The sequence below is a fragment of the Schistocerca serialis genome, chromosome 1 (assembly GCF_023864345.2).
Source record: "Schistocerca serialis cubense isolate TAMUIC-IGC-003099 chromosome 1, iqSchSeri2.2, whole genome shotgun sequence".
NCBI classification, from domain to species: Eukaryota; Metazoa; Arthropoda; class Insecta; order Orthoptera; family Acrididae; genus Schistocerca; species Schistocerca serialis.
In genome coordinates, this window is record NC_064638.1 from 16,556,251 (window position 1) to 16,573,451 (window position 17,201).

Consider the following 17,201-nt stretch of genomic DNA (forward strand, 5'->3'; position numbering starts at 1 on the left):
GATGCTATCTCACATAATAACACGAGTGAGTAAGTTCTTATTTGCTGTGATCCGGATGTGATGTGCTTGTACACAACCACACGGGTATCACACACTCACATGTATTGGCTGTGGATTTGTATTGTTTGCATGTGCAATGTACTTCCCTTACCACCAGAGTTGGAAAACATTTGTTTGTTTAATAAATACAGATAAAAATTATTATTTGTTATATGTGAATGAGAAATAAAAATATTTATTTGAAACATATTCATTTACAAAAATAAAAACATTTGCTTGTAATCTGTAAATAAAAATTGTGGTCAACCCAGTTACAATATCTGTCCCATACATTCACCAACACGTTCTTACCACAGTCAAGTCACAGACTTCACATACCGAATATATGGAAGAGCCAGGTGTGAAAACAGTTGTGTTATATAACAGCTGTGTTGCAGTTAGTGTACAGCATTCTGTGTGCGCATGAGCAGTAACCAATTGTCCAATTGCATGAATGGCAACTGTAAAATTGCGGCAAGCTATAAACTAGACCATCCAGTTGCTGTATATGCTACGCACTGCAACACTTACAACTTCAACTGCTGCTTCACTACACGGGCCATTTGTATACTCCCTTCCAGTATATGGTTCTGTTAACTAGGCACGAGGGAATTGTCTTCAGCCTATCTTGTGCCCCTGCAGTCCCATTGGTCTAAACCTTCGCTAACTGGTTTCCTGCTGCCTCATCTTACCTTCTGTCTTTGGCCACACCACTCCTTACCTGTCCAGATTGTGTACTGCCTTCTTCAACCACTCTGTCCCCATCCTCTCTCTCTCTCTCTCTCTCTCTCTCTCTCTCTCTCTCTCTCTCTCTGTGTGTGTGTGTGTGTGTGTGTGTGTGTGTGTGTGTGTGTGTGTGTGTGTGTGTGTGTTCTTACTAGAAAAATATCAGGAATTTGAAATTTTGTGTTAACAGTTTTCTTTCACATGTTTCTGTAATGCTGTGCACTAGTCCTCTTGGGCTAAGGGGTTGCCTTTTCCTCATTTTACACGAATGTATGGTGGGCATCCAGTAAGTAATGAAACACTTTTTCCTCAGCCAATTTCGATTAAGAAAATCAGAATTTGTTGTGGGACATTGTGGAATATACCTACTTCTGCCCTTTCAATTTCACAAAGTTCTGATGAATCGCGGCACTACACCTAGCCTTCAAAATAGTGCCTGTAATGGAGGTGCATTCTGAGCAGAGAGTCGTCATTGAGTTTCTTTTGGCAGCAAGCCAGAATCACGGATGTTCATAGGCACTTGCAGGACTTCTGTGGAGACCTGGCAGTGAGCAAAAACACAACTAGTCCTTGGTTGTGGCGTCTGTCGTTACAAAAAGGTCCCAGAGAGAGCGAGAGAGAGGGAGAGAGATTAGATTATATTATCTAAAAGTAATTGTGTTAGAATGACCTAATTACTCAAATAGTTATCAAGGTAGAAATATTTTCAAATAATGCCCATCTCTGCTTAGCACTGTACCTTACGTTTGCTTTCTCTTTCAGTCAGTGCAGTTGATTATTGTCGACTATAACAAGTCCTATTAGTTCATTTTCTTGATATACTCGTGAGAGCCTACTGAATAGCTGGATTGAAGATTTTTTTATATTATATTACATTATAAAAAGAAGTTGAAAATTTAGAGACTGGAACTGTCTGAAAGGAACGGCCTGTGGTATGTGCTGAAATGAAACCAATTGAGCATCATTGGGACCACCTGAGACTTGCTGGAACAATGTTTGCACACTGTATGACCTCAGGAGGGGCTTCTGCCGTCAGACACACGGACAGGCTCGAGCAGCAGTGTCTTGACTGTTCAGTGACAGCGAGCGTGTTACGATGTGAGGGGTGCAGTTACACACTATTATATGTTACTGAGCAACAGATTTCGATTTCACAGATGTGCAGAGATGCGTACTTCACAATGGATTGCCTTTAATTTCATTGTTATTTTGTTTTTGTTTCACAGTATGTTTTTTTAAGTAAGGTCCGTTTGAACATAAGTACACAGTGAAAGGTTATTTCAAAAAAGTAAATTTATTTTCAGAAAGTACATACTTCACTCTATTTTTCGACATAGTTGCGAAGTTTGTTGAAACACGTACCACACCTCTCAACCAATTTTAAAATACCCTCTTCATTAAAACTTGTTGCCTGCTCCAATAACCAAGAGTTCACTGCCGTTTCCACGTCATCATCATCATTGTAACAGTTGCCACTGAGGTGTTGTTTGACAGATGGTAATCACTTGGCACAAGATCAGGACTGCAGGGTGGGTCATCTAAAACTTCCCAGCCAAAACTGTCCAATAATTCGCAGGTCTGACCTGCAGTGTGAGGTCTGACATTGTCATGGAGAAGGACGGTTCCCTTTGTCAGCACGCCGCGTCTTTTGTTTTGAATCGCTCTGCATAGCTTTCTCAGGGTTTGGCAGTATGCTTCTGCATTCATAGTGGCTCCTCATTGCATGAAGTCGACCAACGAAACACCATGCTTGTCCTAAAACACGGACGCCATGATTTTGTGCTGGGACAGAGTCTGTTTGGCCTTTACAGGTGCGTGTGTGTATCTTCATTCCATGCTCTGTTGCTTTGATTCGGGCGTGATATGCAAAACACATGTTTCATCTCCAGTTACGAGCTGACTCAAGAAGCCATCACCTTCTTCGTGATAATGAGTCAAGAACTTCATCGCACACTCAAATTTTTGCTTTTTGTTATCCTCTGTTAGGATTTCAGGACCCAACTGGAGCACAGTTTCCTAAACTTTAGGTGTTCAGAAACAATGTTGTAAAGCATTGATCTCGACACATCAGGAAATTCATTTGAGAGACCTGTTATTGTCAAGCGCCTGTTCTCACGAATCCTCACTTTAGCGGAAGCCGCCAAATCGTCTGTAATCAAAGAAGGGTGGCCGGAGCGGTCCTCATCATGGACGTTGTCATGGCCATCTTTGAATTCTCGTACCGACTTCCGCACTTTGCTTTCACTCATAACAGTATCACTGTACACTTCGCAAATCTGTCGATGAATTTCTGCAGCAGACAGGTTCCTTGCTGACAAAAACTGCATCACTGAGCGAATCTCACATGCGGCGGGAGAGTTGATAGTCTTAAACATTTTGAAAGCGCAGAACAGAACTGTACAGGTTAGCTACAGAGCTGAAACTGAGCACAGTTGTTCCCGAGGCATGCTGTTACACAACGCACATGCTCGTTGTGGTATGCATGCAAACTACTAGGGTCAACAACAAAATGGATCTTACTTAAAAAACACACCTCGTAATTACATTTTTATTTATTTATTTATTTGTGATACATACACACATCTGTTGTGAGAGAAACAGTAGCACAGTATAGAACTGTGCGAGTATTTAAAAGTAATGAAATGCTTGACATTTTGCTTTACAGCTGCTTCCTGCCTATCCATTTGTGTCTAAAACTCTGCGGGAATCTCTGAAACCACATAAGGAGAGGTCCCACCACTGCTGTGCTGTTACACTGCAAAATGAGGGGACAGGCTATGAAGACCTGAACCAGCTCATCAAGGAGCCCTGTGACCTGGAGTTCATTATAGGTATAAGTACACTGAGAATGAGTGAATAGTTGTTGAGCTATTTCTGATAGTGGTGCCGCAGGTTTTCTCTCTCTCTCTTTCATAAAAACTGCTAATTGCCAGTAATTTGGATGCTACATAATTTTTATTTATAAATTAAGCTTTAATCTACAATAGTCAAGAGTTGGTACTTGATTACTTACTTAGTTGTGCAGCTTCTGTTAACCAAATGTACTAGACTTGATATTACCAACAACAGAACGGATAAAAAAAAAATAAAAAAACTTTAAGCTTTGGGAAGCAAGGGAGATTATAACAGATGGAATTACCCCATAGTCAAATCATTCATTCAAATTCACTATTTGCTATTGTGGACGATATTTGTCAGACAGAGAAAATGTGCAACAACAAAAATAATCAATTTTTGGCAATATAATATAGTTGGCTAACAAAAGGGCTGTTTTTATTTCAGAGCTACTTAAAGTTGAAGGTCCAGAAGAGTACAAGAAAGAATCTTGGCAAATGAATGCAGATGAGAAACTTTCTGCTGTTCCGAAGTTACGTGAGAGAGGAAATCAGTTATACAAGGAGAAGAATTTTGATGAAGCAGCAGGCCTTTATGCTGAGGCCCTTGGCCTGCTGGAGCAGTTAATGCTAAAGTAAATATATCTTTCATAAGTATGTCTTGCTATTTTCTACACTATTATCATTGTTTACGTCTTTTATATGTATTCTATTCTTCATGCATAATTTATAAGAAAAGTGAGATACTTATGATTTATCCTGTTGCTTATTGATTTGTGTATACTGAGGTGACAAAAGTCATAGGATAAAAATATGCTTGTACTGTATTCGGATAGCAGTAGTATCACATATGAAGGTATAAAAAGGGCAGTGCATTGGCAGAGCTGTCATCTGTACTCAGGTGACTCACGTGTAAAGGTTTCCGATGTGATTATGACTGCACGACGGGAATTAACAGACCTTGAACACAGAATGGTAGGTAGAGCTAGACTCGTGGGGCATTCTGTTTCAGAAATCATTAGGGAATTCAGTATTCTGAGATCCACAGTGCTAAGAATGCGTCAAGAACACCAGATTTGAGGCAGTACCTCTCACCACAGACAACACAGTGGCAGAAGGCCTTCACTTAATGGCTGAGACCACCGGCGTTTGCTTAGAGTTGTCAGTGCTAAGAGACGAGCAACAATGCATGTAAGAACCACTTAAATCAATGTGGGACATCAATCAACTAACATATCCATTAGGACAATGCGGTGAAATTTGGTTTGAATGGGCTATGGCAGCAAATGACTGATGCAAGTGCCTTTGCTAACAGCAAGACATCACTTCTCATGGGTTCATGACCATATTGGTTGGGTGTCTGTCTGAAAGGACTCATGATTACACAAACTCCAAAAAAAAAAGGGACTTGAACTGTTGAACGATGTGGTTGGTATCTGCGATGGAATTTGTTTTGTTATAGCCATCGTGCTTCTCAATGGTTTCCATCAGCTTCGCCATATGCAAACACCATTGTAGCCTGTTCCCAACATGAATACTGAACCGTTCTGCTGATTACAATACGCTACATCAATTGTGCAGCCCGGAACATGTAAGGAACACTCGGCAGGCGATCAGAGGAACTTTTCATTCATCAGCACCATCTGCCCCATGAACCATGGACCTTGCCGTTGGTGGGGAGGCTTGCGCGCCTCAGCGATACAGATAGCCGTACCGTAGGTGCAAACACAACGGAGGGGTATCTGTGGAGAGGCCAGACAAACGTGTGGTTCCTGAAGAGGGGCAGCAGCCTTTTCAGTAGTTGCAAGGGCAACAGTCTGGATGATTGACTGATTTGGTCTTGTAACAATAACCAAAACGGCCTTGCTGTGCTGGTACTGCGAACGGCTGAAAGCAAGGGCAAACTACAGCCGTAATTTTTCCCGAGGGCATGCAGCTTTACTGTATGATTAAATGATGATGGCGTCCTCTTGGGTAAAATATTCCAGAGGTAAATAGTCCCCCATTCGGATCTCCGGGCAGGGACTACTCAAGAGGACGTCGTTATCAGGAGAAAGAAAACTGGCGTTCTACGGATCGGAGCGTGGAATGTCAGATCCCTTAATCGGGCAGGTAGGTTAGAAAATTTAAAAAGGGAAATGGACAGGTTTAAGTTAGATATAGTGGGAATTAGTGAAGTTCGGTGGCAGGAGGAACAAGACTTCTGGTCAGGTCACTACAGGGTTATAAACACAAAATCAAATAGGGGTAATGCAGGAGTAGGTTTAATAATGAATAGAAAAATAGGAATGCGTGTAAGCTACTACAAACAGCATAGTGAACGCATTATTGTGGCCAAGATAGATACGAAGCCCACACCTACTACAGTAGTACAAGTTTATATGCCAACTAGCTCTGCAGATGACGAAGAAATTGAAGAAATGTATGATGAAATAAAAGAAATTATTCAGATAGTGAAGGGAGACGAAAATTTAATAGTCATGGGTGACTGGAATTCGAGTGTAGGAATAGGGAGAGAAGGAAACATAGTTGGTGAATATGGATTGGGGCTAAGAAATGAAAGAGGAAGCCGCCTGGTAGAATTTTGCACAGAGCACAACATAATCATAGCTAACACTTGGTTTAAGAATCATGAAAGAAGGTTGTATACATGGAAGAACCCTGGAGATACTAAAAGGTATCAGATAGATTATATAATGGTAAGACAGAGATTTAGGAACCAGGTTTTAAATTGTAAGACATTTCCAGGGGCAGATGTGGACTCTGACCACAATCTATTGGTTATGACCTGTAGATTAAAACTGAAGAAACTGCAAAAAGGGGGAATTTAAGGAGATGGGACGTGGATAAACTAAAAGAACCAGAGTTGTACAGAGTTTCAGGGAGAGCATAAGGGAGCAATTGACAGGAGTGGGGGAAAGAAATACGGTAGAAGAAGAATGGGTAGCTTTGAGGGATGGAGTAGTGAAGGCAGCAGACGATCAAGTAGGTAAAAAGACGAGGGCTAGTAGAAATCCTTGGGTAACAGAAGAAATATTGAATTTAATTGATGAATGGAGAAAATATAAAAATGCAGTAAATGAAGCAGGCAAAAAGGAATACAAACGTCTCAAAAATGAGATCGACAGGAAGTGCAAAATGGCTAAGCAGGGATGGCTAGAGGACAAATGTAAGGATGTAGAGGCTTATCTCACTAGGGGTAAGATAGATACTGCCTACAGGAAAATTAAAGAGACCTTTGGAGATAAGAGAACCACTTGTATGAATATCAAGAGCTCAGATGGAAACCCAGTTCTAAGCAAAGAAGGGAAAGCAGAAAGGTGGAAGGAGTATATAGAGGGTCTATACAAGGGTGATGTGCTTGAGGACAATATTATGGAAATGGAAGAGGATGTAGATGAAGATGAAATGGGAGATACGATACTGCGTGAAGAGTTTGACAGAGCACTGAAAGACCTGAGCCGAAACAAAGCCCCGGGAGTAGACAACATTCCATTGGAACTACTGACGGCCTTGGGAGAGCCAGTCCTGACAAAACTCTACCATCTGGTGAGCAAGATGTATGAAACAGGTGAAATACCCTCAGACTTCAAGAGGAATATAATAATTCCAATCCCAAAGAAAGCAGGTGTTGACAGATGTGAAAATTACCGAACTATCAGTTTAATAAGTCACAGCTGCAAAATACTAACACGAATTCTTTACAGACAAATGGAAAAACTAGTAGAAGCCAACCTCGGGGAAGATCAGTTTGTATTCCGTAGAAACACTGGAACACGTGAGGCAATACTGACCTTACGACTTATCTTAGAAGAAAGATTAAGGAAAGGCAAACCTACGTTTCTAGCATTTGTAGACTTAGAGAAAGCTTTTGACAATGTTGACTGGAATACCCTCTTTCAAATTCTAAAGGTGGCAGGGGTAAAATACAGGGAGTGAAAGGCTACTTACAATTTGTACAGAAACCAGATGGCAGTTATAAGAGTCGAAGAACATGAAAGGGAAGCAGTGGTTGGGAAGGGAGTAAGACAGGGTTGTAGCCTCTCCCCGATGTTGTTCAATCTGTATATTGAGCAAGCGGTAAAGGAAACAAAAGAAAATTTCGGAGTAGGTATTAAAATCCATGGAGAAGAAATAAAAACTTTGAGGTTCGCCGATGACATTGTAATTCTGTCAGAGACAGCAAAGGACTTGGAAGAGCAGTTGAGTGGAATGGACAGTGTCTTGAAAGGAGGATATAAGATGAACATCAACACAAGCAAAACGAGGATAATGGAATGTAGTCGAATTAAGTCGGGTGATGCTGAGGGAATTAGATTAGGAAATGAGGCACTTAAAGTAGTAAAGGAGTTTTGCTATTTGGGGAGCAAAATAACTGATGATGGTCGAAGTAGAGTGGATATAAAATGTAGACTGGCAATGGCAAGGAAAGCTTTTCTGAAGAAGAGACATTTGTTAACATCGAGTATAGATTTAAGTGTCAGGAAGTGGAGTGTAGCCATGTATGGAAGTGAAACATGGATGATAAATAGTTTGGACAAGAAGAGAATAGAAGCATTCGAAATGTGGTGCTACAGAAGAATGCTGAAGATTAGATGGGTAGATCACATAACTTATGAGGATGTATTGAACAGGATTGGGGAGAAGAGGAGTTTGTGGCACAACTTGACCAGAAGACGGGATCGGTTGGTAGGACATGTTCTGAGGCATCAAGGGATCACCAATTTAGTATTGGAGGGCAGCGTGGAGGGTAAAAATCGTGGAGGGAGACCAAGAGATGAATACACTAAGCAGATTCAGAAGGATGTAGATTGCAGTAGGTACTGGGAGATAAGAAGCTTGCACAGGATAGAGTAGCATGGAGAGCTGCATCAAACCAGTCTCAGGACTGAAGAGCACAACAACAACAACATCTGCCATGGCAACGATGCATTGCTAGACACGTGTTCATAGGACCTTTTTTCCTCCATTTCCAGTCAGGAATCCATCCCAACAGTTTCTAAGTTCTATTAATGTTCACCCCGTATAGCATGATGTAAACTACACCACAAAAAGTGGTATACATCTTGTATAATTCTGCTCTGTTTTTCTTTGGCTTCCTACCTATAAGTAGTCTCACAACCAAAATTTATGAAACAAGTGCGAAGTAAAGGAGGAGATAGCCTCAATCGTGTTGAACACCACAGCAGATATTAACGAAAACCATCTCGGCTGTATTATTAAACATTTATTGTCACGAGACTGATTTCATTCTTTAGAACATCATTAGGTTTCTTGCAGTTAAACAAACATTTATTGTGAATCTCTTGCCTCGCACAAAGTTCCAAGTGACTGGAAAAAAGCACAGGTGACTCCTGTATGTAAGAAGGATAAAGGAATGGCCCACAAAAAAAGAGACTAATATCTGTAACATCAGTTTGCTGAAGTATTCTTGAATGTATTGTGATTTTTAATATATTTCCTTAAGACAGGGTAACTTCTCTCCACAAATAAGCACAAATTTAGGGAGCATTGATCTTGTGAAGCACAGCGTGTCCTTTTCTCACACGGGCTTTGTGAAACGTGGATGAAGAGCAGCTGGCAGATTTCCAGAAAGCGTTTGACACAGTGCCCCACTGCCGAGTGGTAATGGAAGTACAGGCATATTGAACCAGACTGTGAGTGGCTCGAAGACTTCTTAAGTAACAGAACCCAGTACATTCTCCTTAACGGGATGTGTTTATCAGAGACAAGGATTGCATCAGCAGTGCCCCTGGAATGTATGATAAGACTGCTCTCATTCTCTATATACATAAACGATCTGATGGACAGGGTGAGTAGGAATTTGTCGGTGTTTGCTGATGACTCTGTGATGTTTGAGGAGGGTCATCATTGAGTGACTCCAGGAGAATATAAAATGACTTCAACCTAATTTCTAGGTAGTGTGATGAATGGCAGCTTCCTGTAAATATAGAAAAATGTAAGTCCATGCAGTTCAGTACAAAAAAGAAAACCTCAATATTCTAATACAACATTATTAGTGTGCTGCTTGACACAGTCATGCCGATTAAATTTCTAGACATTATGTTAAAAAGTGGTATGAAGTGAAAGAAGGATGATAGTGGGGGAGGCGAAAGCTCAACTTTGGTTTGTTGGGAGGATTTTAGGAAAGTGTGGTTCACTGGGAAAGGAAACTGCATTTAAAAAACCACCCATTGTATTGAGTACTGGTCGAGTGTTTGGGTTCCCCACCAGGTTGAACTGAAGGAAGACATCGAACCAATTCGGAGGTGTGCTGCGAGGTTTGTTACCGGTAGTGTAATGGAGATGCTTCGTGAAATCAAATGTGGATCCCCAGAGGGAAGAAATACTTTGTGAAAATTTAGAGAACCAGAATTTAAAGGTGATTGGAGAATGATTCTGTGCTGGCATAAGCTGACGCCAGCACTCCGATCGGCAAAGAGGCTGTGAGAAGATTGATAGTAGGTACTGGAGCGAGTGAGCCTATCAGGAGAGAATCCAGTGACAGACTCCCAAGAAAAGCGTCAATGCCCTCTAGACCGCCAGTATTTAGATCGCCGCCGCAGATCAGAGGGCCCAATAAGTCATCCGGTGAGTCTACGAGTCAAGTCGTCAGTCACAGCCCAGTGAGAGTCACAGTCGCAATTAGCTCAGCCTTTACCTCAGAGTCAGTCAGTACCTAGTGACTGGAGTAGTTAGGGTACATCAAAGGGCTTGTACTTCACCAGCAGTGAGGCTAACATGGACTATTTTGGAGAACTTGTACTACAACACGTGGACTATCTTAAGTAGCTTCCTGTTCATATTAATAAAGAATCCTGTTAATACATGCATACGGTTGTGTTACAGAAAGTGGATACTGGCCATCAAACAACATCCTCTCGTTGCTTCCCATGGTACAAGCCTACAGTGACAAGGAGATGACACAAAAACTAGCAATGAGTATAATTCAGTACAGATTTTGCTTGCTTATCTTGTGTTTTAGCTTGCAGGTGTACTTTTTTTCTCATTGCTAATTTGTAGTTGTGTTCTTGCACGTATTCCAGGGGGGAGCCACAGAACTAATCAAATTTCTCTTTTCAGAGGCTTTGCTTGTTTTCTTGTATAACATACTAATGTAAACCTTGGCTACCCCACCCCCTGCCCCTGGCCCTTGGCCACATATGGCCAGTGTGATGGATCTAACACAAGCTTTTCAGTTTCAGAACCAACAAATTGCTACCCTAATAACAACGGTTCAACCACTACTGGCTGTACAAGCTGTGTCAGCCACCCATCAGACAAACTTCCAAGCACAAGTGCCACTGACCAGCATACCAATGTTCTGTCAATTTAACGACATGAAAGAGGAATGGCTCGAATACCTGACACAGTTCCAAACACATTGTGAAGTTCATTGAGTTCAAGGTACTGTGCAGCTGCAACACTCTTTCGATGCAGGATCCCCAGTGTTCATGTTAAAACAAAAACTATTCCCTATCGCATCTCCCAATGGACTCAGCTGTGACAAATAATCACTGCCTTAACTCAGTATTATGACCAGCAAGTTGTAATCTCCCCACGGAAAATTACCCTCTACCACGCAATAATTAATAATTATCAATCAAATCATCTACATTTATTCACTTTTGGAAAGTATCTGATCGGATTTTCTAGTAATATATGCGCCGACAGCTCGTCGACGCCAAGGTATTTTTCTAGTACGTTTATTCTTTGGAAGAACAGAGATACATATATGTATTCTCCAGGGTTATTATAGACGGATAACTAGGACAGCTACGGAGACATATTTGCTCTTCTTCTCGCTAAGGCGAGCTATTAACGTTTGTGCCACTAGCGGGTTATTTGAAGAGAGAGAAAAATTGTAAACGCAAATTAAGTAAGACTGGGAATCAACAGAAAACGGAACATGTAATGGAGATGGATTGAATATACAATTTTCCTCAGAAATAAGGTTTGTGACCCTTTTATTCTAGAGTGAATGACGAATGAGTTCTCTGTCTGAATCATTGATGATTGTCTTGGCCCTGTAATTAGTGGGGAAGTTTCAGTTGTGACAAAGAGAGCCTGCAATCACCGAGTTTTTATAAAAGCGTCCAAAAAGGCTTCGGACACATCTGAAATTCTAAATCTGTCGTAAAATGAATGAATCGTTCAAACGATCGATTTTCCCAACTGAATGCAGCGCTTAACAATAATAATAGATATAAAGATCTTTTACAGCACGCCAGCCGCTGAATATTAAGACGAAGGGCTCCACCAGAGATTCTATTGGGCTGAGTTCACGTAATGAAATATTATATTTAAAACTGTATATAGATAAAGGACAGAGAGAGAGAGAGAGAGAGAGAGAGAGAGAGAGAGAGAGAGCAAATGAAATTAGAGAAAATACGCAGAATCCTCCATTAGTATAATTGTTTGCCTGTCTTATCACGGATCAGCCTAAAGATAAAACAGGAGGCCCTTACTTTACTGTACAGGTTTATGTGTGAGAGACATTACACCAAGTTAGCGGCAAGCTGCATTCAAATACTTTTATCATTTACAGTATAATCCATTATAATGGCGACCGTGACAGGACACGTTTTTGGACGTTGTTAAAATAATTTTGTTCTCTGTTTCATGTGAACTATGACGAGGCAACTTAACCGACGCTTGGAAAAGAGAAGAAATACTCGCAGTCACATTAAGTGGATCTACAAATAAGAACATAAAACAACACGCTGGGCGCAGAGAAAAGGCCAGATCTATAATTTTATTGTTAAAGCTTGCTAGTATAGATGAAGTATACGCTTTTCTATTTAGTATTATTGGATATTTGAACATTGATTAATTGTGTTCATGCTAGATGTAGTTTGATTGACTTGCCCCAGTTGCATTTATTTGTATAAGTACAGTAAGAAACTAGCCACAGAAGTACTCTTGTGTGAACGGAGTTACAGAAAATTAACTGCACAAATAGAATTGGTGAAAGCCCAATGTGAGGAATCTACTCACCGCGTACGTGTAGAAATGAAGGAGTATGTGGCTATTAAGATAGATACCGTACGGGAACAGGTGGAAATGGTTCCGCAATTAGTACAAAAGCAAGATGCCATGTCATGTGCAATTGCGCAACTTCCTAAATTGGCACGTACGCAGACTAACCTAAAGGAAAGTGTTGAACATCTGACAGAGCGTCAAGATGTTATAGACCACCAAATTAATGTATTAACGGGTAAATTATCCGTAATCACATTAGAAAACAAAAGGCTAATGTGTGAAAACGTTGAGCAAAATGTTAAGGCAGCATTCCAGAGTCTATTTGGCAAACAGGAAGAGAATTTGTTTGCGAAAGGACTTGAGGAAGTGCGACAGCAGTTAGGTGCTGATTTCGAGCATTGGAAACAAACGATAGAAGAGTCGATACGCGTTTCACAACAAGGCTCAGAACAAATGAATACAGGCCAGCAGCAGAAGTTGGCAGGGACTATAGAGCCAGTTACTGCACATTCGCACACGATACCGACTGGTGTAAGTAACTCAAACATTAGTAGCGTTCTCGCTTCCCACGCCCGGGTTCCCGGGTTCGATTCCCGGCGGGATCAGGGATTTTCTCTGCCTCGTGATGGCTGGGTGTTGTGTGCTGTCCTTAGGTTAGTTAGGTTTAAGTAGTTCTAAGTTCTAGGGGACTTATGACCACAGCAGTTGAGTCCCATACTACTCAGAGCCATTTGAACTCAAACATTAAATTGCCACGAGCTAGTTGTTCGCGTGAATTTTTATCTAATGGAGATTACGAAAGCCTTTGCCATGCCGAAGAAAAAATGATAAAGCATCGGCAATTCCAGATTTTTAATACTGACAAAAGGGGGGTCCATCCAATTGTTTTTATTCGAAGTTTCAGAGGAGTGCTACCCAGAAATTGGTCGGAGTGGCAGAAGATCAGTTTCGTTACAGGATATATACAAGGTTCGGGGGCGATTTGGGCCTCTGACATGACTTCTGTTTGCTCGACATATGACGATTTTGAGAAGGCGTTTTTAGCAAAGTTCTGGTCAGAAGGGGTACAGGAACGCCTAAGGCAGGAGGTGCTCTACCCAGAGCCTTTCTCCTTTTCAAAAGGAACCCTTAGGAAGTATTTTGAAAAATATATAAATAAAACTAGATACTGGGACAGACCTATGCCCTTGCCAGACATAATAAACATACTTAAGGCAAGACTACCAATTAGCATCTGGAATCAATTGATTTACGGCAATGATAAAGACTTGGAGTCGTTCCTCACGACATTAGACCATATAGATATTATTGAAGAGAACAACCAGAAAGCCCGTAATAACAGATTCCAATATAGGGAGATAGAACCTCCGCCCAACGGTAGGCAAGGGAATGGACAGAGATCGTTAAATAGCGGAGAAACCCCTCAAAATCTCAATAGTAATACCGGCAATAGTCTTGCGAGGGGCTATCCAAGGAACAACAGGAATGGGAAAAGATACAATCCCGTGTGGTGGAACGAAAGGAATTTCAGACCCCAAGCTTGGAATAATAACAGTAATAGAAAGTGGAATCAACCGGGGGGAATGAATTCAAATAATCAACATCAGTGGGGACGGACATCTACGAATCAACCGGTAATTACCGAAGTGACGGATGATGTCAACCAGCAGGCAAATCAAAATCCAACAAACTTGTAAGGACCCACTCGTGCCCCGGAGGAGCGGTCAACAATTGGTTGAGGGGCAACAGGATATGTGTACCCATGCTAACGTATAATGATGGACGATTACTGGCAGATGAATTGACCGAGGACTTAGAACCCCAAGATGAGGATAAGGAACAGGTGGCAGTAGCCGAAGTGCAAGTCATTTTGGAGACTGTACCTATAGTGGCGGTTTTAGACACAGCTGCAACCACAAATGTTATTTCGGAGGCTCTATTCAACAAGATCAGAAATATAAGACGAGTACCAATTTTTCCAGTTCAAAATTGCAGAATAATAGGCGCCGTTGGGGCTAGATCGGCTAATGTAAAAGTGCAGTCACTACTTAGTGTAGAAGTCGGAAATGTAGCAATATTAAGCACATTCCTTGTTGTGAAAAATTTGGTGGTAGATTGCATTATCGGAGTCGACAGCCTACGTCAATACGGATGCAGAATAGATTTTAAAACAGGAAAAATTTGGTTAAATGTAAATAAACAAGAAATTGAGTTGGACTTGTTGAAAAAAGAAAGCCTTACCAGAAAATATAATAGTGGGATCAGTATGCAAGTAATCAGGACGGCACAAAATTCTAAACAGCATGTAATTAGTGAGTTCCAAGTCAAAGGAGATTTCGGTCAATTAGTGTATGAAAAGTTAAATGAATCCGACTGCATTACTGAAGATCAGAAGAAGCAGCTAAAAGAATTATTATTAGCGTATAAAAACGTGTTTGATGAAAGGCCAGGAGTTATTAAGGGATACATATGCCATCTCTACGTTAAGCCGCACGAAACGTATTGTAGAACTTTCTATCCTGTTCCCTGGAGGTTAAAGGCTCAAGTTCAGAAAGAAATAGATCGCATGTTGAAATGGGGTTTGATCGAACCCTCTACAAGCCCATACTGCTCCCCATTGTTGGTCGTGCCAAAAGCAAATGGGACTGTGTGTGTAGTGTTAGAAAACTTTAAATTGAAATAATTAATGAGTGACATAGACTATAGAAATAGTGACTAACTATTACTATCGAGTGTTGCAAAGAAGATAGTGGAGATAGGCTTCACCTGTGTTTGCGTGAACATGGAACTTTAGCATTGCTAATGTCATCAAGATTTATAAAGGATCTAACTGACCTTCAAGAACAATGAAATGTTTCCCGTAAATGACGCTGAATAATCAAAAGAGGTTCCAAGTGAAGGTTCATATATAATTTCAAGTGCACGCTTCGATGTGTAAACGTGTGAAGGGATGTGTTGAGACAGTGAATCATGAGTGACGGTTAACGCCGTGAAGATAATTTCCCGCGCAAAACAGTTGATGTCGGCGCGAGAGGTAGAATCGACATAGGCGACATAGATATGCTATGTAAGAGACTCACACCAAATGCGAAGGTAAACTGATTCATGTTGAACTTTAAAAAGAAAAGGTGTTATAATTAGAAGGTAAGAGTTTTTAATTTATTATTGAATGTTTAAAGAAAGTAATATTCATAGAATTAAGAGTTATTTAATGGGTCGTGTTCGTCTGGAATTTTTGTTTGAAAAAAAAAAAATCCATTTCCATATATGTGCATGTGTGAACGCCATATGAATCAGAGAATAAATGAAAGAAATGAATCCGCATTCCTCAATGCTAATAACTTTTACATTACAACAATCAATTGGAGAAATATGTGTATTTAGGATGAAAAGTTTTTGAGTATAGATAAATTATATGACTTTCAAGGAAATGATGGATTATGTCTTTGTATAAATTGAACTACACTTTCCATTATTCAATGATTTGAATCCAAAATCTATTGTAAGTTGCATGAATCCTTTAAATTACGAAGAACAAATCAGTGATAGAAAATGTGTCAGAACTTTTGGATTTATAAGCACAAGTGGGGATGCAAAGCCAAAAAGAGTATTCAAACGAGAGTAAATATGATGATGCTTTTGGCAACATCATTAGTTAATGGCTAAATTCCTTGAAGTACGTCGTAACAAAAAGGATTCATGAAGCCATAAGGATTTTGCTTTCAAAAAGGAGAATCTTGGACGGTGCAACCTAACCAGTTCTCTTACAGGAAGAGTTTCCCTTTTGGTCATTGCTAATTCTTTCGAATGAATGTTGCATGTGAATTCGAGTATCCCTGCCCCTTCTACTCTTCCCATTGTGGGCCGCGTAGAAGGCCGACTACAAAGTGGGCCGCGTAGAAGACCGACTACAAATGTGGACGTCGGGGACATGCAAGACCCGGGGGAGTTTTAGCACCTCAAGATATTGTCCTAGGAACAAGATTGTAAAACGAAAATTCACGTTATTTATTGTAAAATATTTTTTTTGCTAGAGGCACAAATCACTCTTCTCCAAATCGTGATATAAATTGATCCTTGTCTTTCCTTTAGAGATCTATTTCAAAATTTTTTTTCTTCTATAGGCTTTCCTATCTTCCATGTACCGTAGGCTGGTGGTCTAGGCTTAAGAGGTTTTCCAAGGTTTCCCTGCTTAAGAAAGTTCCCGAATGGGTAGACCCTGATAACAGTTTCATGAAAGATCATCTTCCTTGGTTGTGCACAGCAAACATAACACCTAGATGCACGTAAAAGCAATACAGCCGCGGTAACTGTCTCTTCATTTCTTCTGTTTCCAACATTTCTTTTCTTCGTCCGTCTTAAATATAATATTCTTTTTCAGTCGGAGGACTGACAATCACCACTTCCGGGTTATCCACACTAATAGATAGCTCGCGAAGTGTGTTCGGTAAATCGAAATTGAGCTCACAAACTTCGCTCGCTGCGAGGGGCATTGTAATCTCCCCACGGAAAATTACCCTCTACCACGCAATAATTAATAATTATCAATCAAATCATCTACATTTATTCACTTTTGGAAAGTATCTGATCGGATTTTCTAGTAATATATGCGCCGACAGC

At 40.6% G+C, this 17,201-nt stretch overlaps 1 protein-coding gene across 3 annotated transcripts in view; it reads left to right on the forward strand.

Moving 5' to 3' along the window:
• The window catches only part of LOC126460456 (AH receptor-interacting protein), a 184,987-nt gene that overhangs the window by 115,191 nt on the left and 52,595 nt on the right, over positions 1-17,201 (forward strand). For all 3 annotated transcript variants that reach the window (XM_050095915.1, XM_050095917.1, XM_050095914.1), the window contains 2 exons: positions 3,431-3,596; positions 4,048-4,234. In XM_050095915.1, coding sequence (XP_049951872.1) covers positions 3,431-3,596; positions 4,048-4,234 — 353 coding nt within the window. The remainder of the gene's footprint in view (positions 1-3,430; positions 3,597-4,047; positions 4,235-17,201) is intronic.